The 6,393-nt window shown below is 54.7% G+C and overlaps 1 protein-coding gene across 1 annotated transcript; it reads right to left on the bottom strand.

Moving 5' to 3' along the window:
* Positions 1-464: 464 nt before the first annotated feature.
* Positions 465-4,505, bottom strand: LOC123182606 (probable xyloglucan glycosyltransferase 7). The gene is made up of 5 exons (XM_044595241.1): positions 3,429-4,505; positions 2,545-2,853; positions 2,139-2,429; positions 1,930-2,043; positions 465-1,510 (listed from the first exon to the last, which is right to left on the bottom strand). Exons 1-5 carry the CDS (start codon positions 4,182-4,184, stop codon positions 872-874), a joined length of 2,109 nt encoding a protein of 702 aa, XP_044451176.1. The 5' UTR covers positions 4,185-4,505; the 3' UTR covers positions 465-871.
* Between the last annotated feature and the right edge of the window lie 1,888 nt (positions 4,506-6,393).

The raw sequence follows: 6,393 nt of genomic DNA, 5'->3' as shown, positions 1-6,393 counted from the left end.
GACCGTCACTATTTAAACGGACCCGCGCGGACGAAATGAGTTGACTGGCTGACTGAGAAGTGGTTAGTTAGTTTCTGATCCCAGTTCGCCAGTTGGAAGATAAGCCAAGCAAGAACATGCAACGTCAGGCAAGGCGACAGTCCAAGAAAACCTATCACTGTGAGTCCCCGTTCGCCTCCACATGGACTGCTTTCTCAAACCAATTGAAGGGACAAGCCTGGGGGTACACGTCCTTCTCACCGATAGCGACACACATGGATCAAACAAACAGACAAGCAACGAATATGTCCCATGCCAGTGCACATGACTGTGCCAAACAAAGACAGCATGGAACCAGGTCCCCATTCATTCATTCAGCAGCCTCCATTTGTGAAGCTGCCGGTTAATCTTTCAGAGGCTCCTCACAAGCCAGTAACATCCAAAAGATGCAAGCATATGCAGGAAAAAGAGATACAAATGAACTATATTGAACATGTATCTCTGATAATCAATTGATCGTGGCAAAAAGTACAAGGCGAAAACAAGTATTATCTTCATTTGAAGGTAAATTCTGTCAACAAGGAACAAAGGACCACCCGTCATCTAGGCACCCACCCACCCAAAAGGCTTTGATTTTTTGCTTCTTACAAAAGAATTTCGACGACCCGAAAGAATAAAAGCGTCTCCCAGGCTTTTTGATGATGATGATGATGATGATCCAGAGCTATATCTATCTACATTCTCCACAGTTCAGTTGTATATCAGAGAGAGCTTCCTCCTGTAAGCATCAAACGTTGCCTCCCTTTACAGAGGGCTCCTTTGATGCCTGCAAAGTACGAAAAATAACCGCCGTCGTAACGATCTTCGGTCGCTGCTGTCATTGATATCAATATCACTCCACTTGCTCGCCGATCAGGTCGAGGCCCATGACGAGGAAGGAGACGCCCTGGAACAGGAGGAAGTAGAAGTGGATGCCCTGCGCCGACAGCACGCTGCGCGCCGCCGCCGTCAGCAGGAGGAACGACAGCGCCAGCTCCTTCCGGTAGATCCTGTTGTGCTTCTGCTTCTTCTTGGGGGCGTCCTTCTTGGGGAGCGACGAGTCCTTGGCCGCCAGCCCGGCGAGGTCCGGGGCCGACCCGACCCTCTGCTGCTGCTGCACGGTGTGCTTCTCGACGAGGGCCACGAGGTCGCCCTCGGAGGACCGGCCCGACTTCTTGGTGACCACCCACTCGTAGGCGCTCCCGAGCTGGAACAGCCCGGAGATCATGGCGTTGAACTTGGTCACCGACATGGTGTTCTCGAAGAGGAGGTATGGGACGATGAACGGGAAGGACTTTGGGGATGGCAGGATGCTCATGATGGACATTGTCGCCGGAATGTAGCATACCACCCATGCGGGAAGCTCGGCCTCGGGAACGAACATTGTCATGGGGAGGATCACGCAGAAGAGGGTGAATGAGTAGAAGGGCAGGATGAGCTTGCGGAGGAGGAAGAATAGGAATATCAGGTTGCACTTCTTCCAGAACCCAATCTGCAGCAGAAATCAAGCAGCATCGTTAGGACAATTATCCATACATGCATTAGATTACACACGACAAAATGGCTCTAGAATACAAATTAGGGGACAAAGATAAAAACAAAATATGTGCTTCCATGAATTGTGGATATGTCAATACTTCTACCTCAAGTGAACTGAAAAAGTTTTTTGTGTGTGGAAATTGACGACTGCTTGAGTATGAGGGTGAATGTAACTAAAATTTGTCAAACAATTATGTACAAAAACATTCTACTTGATGCCTCTTGACAATTGCTGCATCTTGTACATTATCCTATAAATCCAAAACATGTTGCCAAGCACTGTTGCCTTCTTGCAGAAAACTACATTTTACTGAATAAACCATGGCTGGACATTTTAACTTTCATAGTGCGTCATCAGAAAACAGCACATACCTTGGATTTTATAATGTCCACAAAGCAGAGTCTAAACAGCTGCATGGGGCCTGAGTGCCACCTGTGCTGCTGCTTTCTGTATGCTTCATATGATTCTGGCAACTCACATTGGCACTGAAAGGAAAGTTACAAAAGTTAAATTTTATGACTCTTTAATCTCTATGCAAAGGTAAACTCTGCATAAGTCATAGGGAAACTTGTGCCAGTACCTCAACATCATTCAGGTAGAGGAACTTCCACCCCTTGAGATGTGCTCGGACAGCAATGTCCATGTCCTCCACCGTTGTCCTCTCCATCCAGCCACCGGAGTCCTCAAGAGCCTTGATTCTCCACACTCCAGCAGTCCCATTGAACCCGAAGAAGTTGAGAAACGCTCCATTCACTTGCTGCTCCACCTCGAAGTGGAAGCACAGGTTTATGTTCTGTAATCTAGTCAACAGGTTCTCATCGTTGTTCACGAAAGACCATCTTGCCTGAACCAACCCAACATCGTCCTTCCCCTGTAGGTTGCACATCGAATTTGTCAGGACAAAAACATAACTGATAGGATTGAATGTCAGATAAATGAAGCAGCAATACAACCACATCAGTAAGAATTGCTCAGTCGAGTCAAACCTTGAAATGGGGCATGGCGCGCTTCAGGAAATCCGCCTGTGGCTGGAAATCGGCATCGAAGATGACAACGTATTCATAGTCTTTCACATAGCTGCAGTTCATTGCTGATTTGAGGTTTCCAGCCTTGTATCCGTCCCGGATCACCCGGTGCCTGTATACTATGCGCACGCCCTCCCGCTGCCATTTCTCAACCTCCTCCTTGATGAGCGCCGAGGTGGTAGCATCATCGGAGTCGTCCAGCACCTGCACCAAGAAATTTGACCTTGGCCAGTCGAGAGCGCAAATTGCGCCAATGGATTGCTGGTAGACCTGCAGACATCCAAATGAAATAAGTTTATTGAACCGGACTACAACTTTTTACAACAACAAATTACCTATAAGATTTTCCCAAAAGAAGTGTACTAGTAGTTGATTGAAAATTTTAGTATCTTTTCTTAGCCACTTCCCAAATTAAGTAGTGCGCCATAGCTTGTCACCTTGATCTCCAATCACATGCCTCCTCAATTATTATCTGGTGACCGGTGACGACAAAGTTCTAGTCCGAGATTTGGATTAATAAGTGTGCCTTAAAGAAAGTAGAGATGATATGAATCCCAACCGCAAACCAAATTCGGCCTTTTGTAAAGCAAATCACGGAGTTTGTTGTTGGTATGAGATTCATATGAAGTACGAACACATCAACGTCAGAGAGCATCAGAGTTGTGGTTGGAGAAGTCAGGACAAAGATCCGAACAAAATGCAGTCTACGCTTAACCCGAATCCCCAGACGGTAGCATCTTCCCCCACTCTACCTGGAATTTAGGCTGTCCTAGTCGAATACTGAAGCTCCAATTGCAGCTCAAGATCGATTGGGAAGCAAGAAGCAGATGATGATTGGAGCTTACCTCTCGCTCGTTGCACATGGGCATCTGCACGAGGACCATGGGGAAGTCCTCGTCGCCGGCCTCGACGTCGTCCTTGTCGGCGGCGATGGGCACGGGCTTGATGCCCCGGAGCTTGATCCAGAGGCAGCCGAGGCAGAGGACGAGGCGGTCGACGCTCTGGATCATGAAGAGCACGACGCAGGAGTTGGTGAGGAACTGCAGCGGCGGCGCGATGTACTGGAGGCGGACGCGCATCCAGCCGGCGTAGGCGGAGGCGGCGAGCCCGTCGACGGCGAGGAGGCCGTCCATGGCGAGCTGGCCCGGCATCTCGGGCATCTCGGGCATCTGGAGGTGCCAGCCCTGGAGGTAGGCGGCCACCTCGACGGCGAGCAGCAGCATGGAGAGCACAACGAAGAGCCTGAGGCAGCCGTAGAAGCGCGCGCGCAGGGCCGTGCTCTCCCCGGGCGCGGCGTCCCCGTCCGTCCGTCCGGCCGCCACCCGCCGGCGCGCGGCGGCGGCGACGGCGAGCGCCGCGGAGGCCGCCCCCGTGAGGCGCCCCGCCGCGCGGTGCGCCTTGAGGAGCAGCACCCAGGTGATCTGGCGCGCGTTCTTGCCGCGCCCGGCCTTGCCGGCCGCCAGCCCCGCCGGCGACCCCGGCACCGCCTCCTGCTCCATCTCCGAAATCGACCAGTTGGGGTTCTCCATCTTGACCACCACCGGCGTCCCGCCGCCCCCGTCGCTCAGCCTCGCCTCCCTCCCCCAGAACGACGGCGCCATTGCCACCCTTGGTCAACCTCCGACCTCAGACAAACGACAGCAGCAGCAGCAGCCAAGAACTCTCCCAGGCAGCCCACGAAGAATGGCGCTTCTTCCTGCTCCTCCTCGGCGCCGCTTTACCCGCTCATAGAGGACATCAGCTGGACGCCCTTAATAGCCCCCCTGGAGGACGGACGGACGCACCCGCCAGAGCACGCAGACTAGCAGGCCACGAAGAGGGGAGGGGGGAAGAACAGCTCACCACGTCGCTCGCTCTCGCGCTCCAGGATACGATACGAGCTCCCCCTCCCCCGCTTTGTTTATTTGTAGCCTCGCCACCGCCGCGTCGACCCCTCCTACCGCCCGACCCGGCGGAATAAAAAACGCTTCTTTGGCGCCCCGAGACGCGCACAGGCGCGCACACGACCGACCCGCCCGCCCGGCCGTGGTGAACCGAAACGAGCAGCGGAGCCGGTGCCGGGTTTGGACGGACGCTTCGGCGCTGCTTCTGGCGAGATGAGATCAACGTGCGTGGGCGCGGTGCGTGGCGAGGCGAAGGAGTTCGGCGCACGTCGGTGTATTCGTTGCGTGCGGTTGGGCTGCGGCCTGGGCTGTCGCCTGTCGGTGCCACGGCAGCCGGCGCGCGCTCTGGCCGGCAGCTTGCTACTACGTGCTGCATGCCGCTGCCGCGCCGGTCAAAACGGCCGAGCGGTCAGGGTCCAAGGTGGGAAATTCGGGGTGCATGGGGGCGGATTATGGGCCAAAAATATTGGGGGAAAGGGCAAAAAAGGCCGGGATCAGATTAGATCTGCGCCACTTGGCTGGAGATGGGGACAAACTGAGCCGCGATTCTATTAACAAACGTAATCCGTGGTAAACAACAAAAGGGAAAGTGATCAGCCGAATCTCTGAATACCGGGGACAGGATTAGCATCTGCAACTAAACAGACAAATAGGCACACAAACGTGGAGAAGATTGACACGGTTCTGTCTGCAGCATTTTAACACGGGGAGTGCTGGAGGTACGTGCAAACTGGCAGGAAACGGTGGGTCAGGGTATCTCAAATGGCAACCCGTAAAAATCCTTCCACGTCTGTCCGCGGACAGGAACCAGTCCGAGGATACGGATGCGGGAGGACGACATCCAATGCTAGTAGTATATATTTCAAACTCTTTTTCGATAAACCGAATGAAATTCGTGCAAATAAGGCCGGATTCTATATAAACATTACGGATTTCATTATATTTACATCAAAGGGATGCTAGTCTGACTCTAAAGATATAGTTAATACCTAATCTAAATGGTCGCCGGCACGGCGGCACCCGTTCCCCGTGTCTGGCCATCAGCCCCGAGAACTGAAGCTTCACCAACTCCACTTCCGACTCGGCACTCTCCAGCTCCGCCTCAGTAACCTCCTCCTCCGGAGCCCCGGGAACTGAAGTTGTTCGCCTCCACATCGCCGCCAAGCGACTAATCGGCCGAAGATGGTGATCCCACCAAGCTTGGTGTCGACGGGAGGGGAGGAGCGACGGCCTTCCTGGGGCACAAGCGGCGGCGACCTACCGTGCACTACTCTTCCTCACTGTCGGCGACGCCCACGGACGTGCCGGCTTCTTCGTGGTTGTGGCGCGAGGGTGCGAACTCCTCGTCGTCGGTGTCGCCGAACAATGTCTCGCCCGCGTCGTCGTCGCACTCCTTGCCGGCGGCCGCCTTCTCCGCCACCCACTGCCGGTACCGCCAGCGGGCGAGGCGGATCCGTGCGCGAAGCGGTACGACTCGAGCAGCGCCACCTGCTTCGCCAGGTCTGCGTCCGGCGCGACCGCCCTGCCGGCGGCGACCTATTCCTCCGCTTGCAGATGCTCCTGGAGGAGGTTGTGGTTGCAGTTGGTGTCGGCCTGCGCCTCCTAGAACTGTTCCTCCCGCACCATGTCCATATAATGGGCACGGGCCTCACCAATGGTCGTGGTGCAATGCACCGGCAAGGGTGGAGCGGAGGAGGAGGGTGCCGCAGAGGAGAGGAGGGTGGTGCTGGCTCGTCGTCGGAGGTGTCCTCCATTTGCACGTCATCGTCAGAGGCATCCTCCAGCCGCCTGCCGGCCTGCCAGTCGGCAGCAATGGCGGCCATGGCCTTATTCTATTCCGACGTTAGCCCACCCTAGAGAACTTTGGCCGCGAAGGGATCCATGGTGGGGAGTGGTGCGGAGAGAGATGACTTTGGCTATGGCCGGG

The sequence above is a fragment of the Triticum aestivum genome, chromosome 1D, assembly GCF_018294505.1.
Source record: "Triticum aestivum cultivar Chinese Spring chromosome 1D, IWGSC CS RefSeq v2.1, whole genome shotgun sequence".
In the NCBI taxonomy this organism is placed as follows: Eukaryota; Viridiplantae; Streptophyta; class Magnoliopsida; order Poales; family Poaceae; genus Triticum; species Triticum aestivum.
This window is presented reverse-complemented; position numbering and strand designations above follow the sequence as displayed.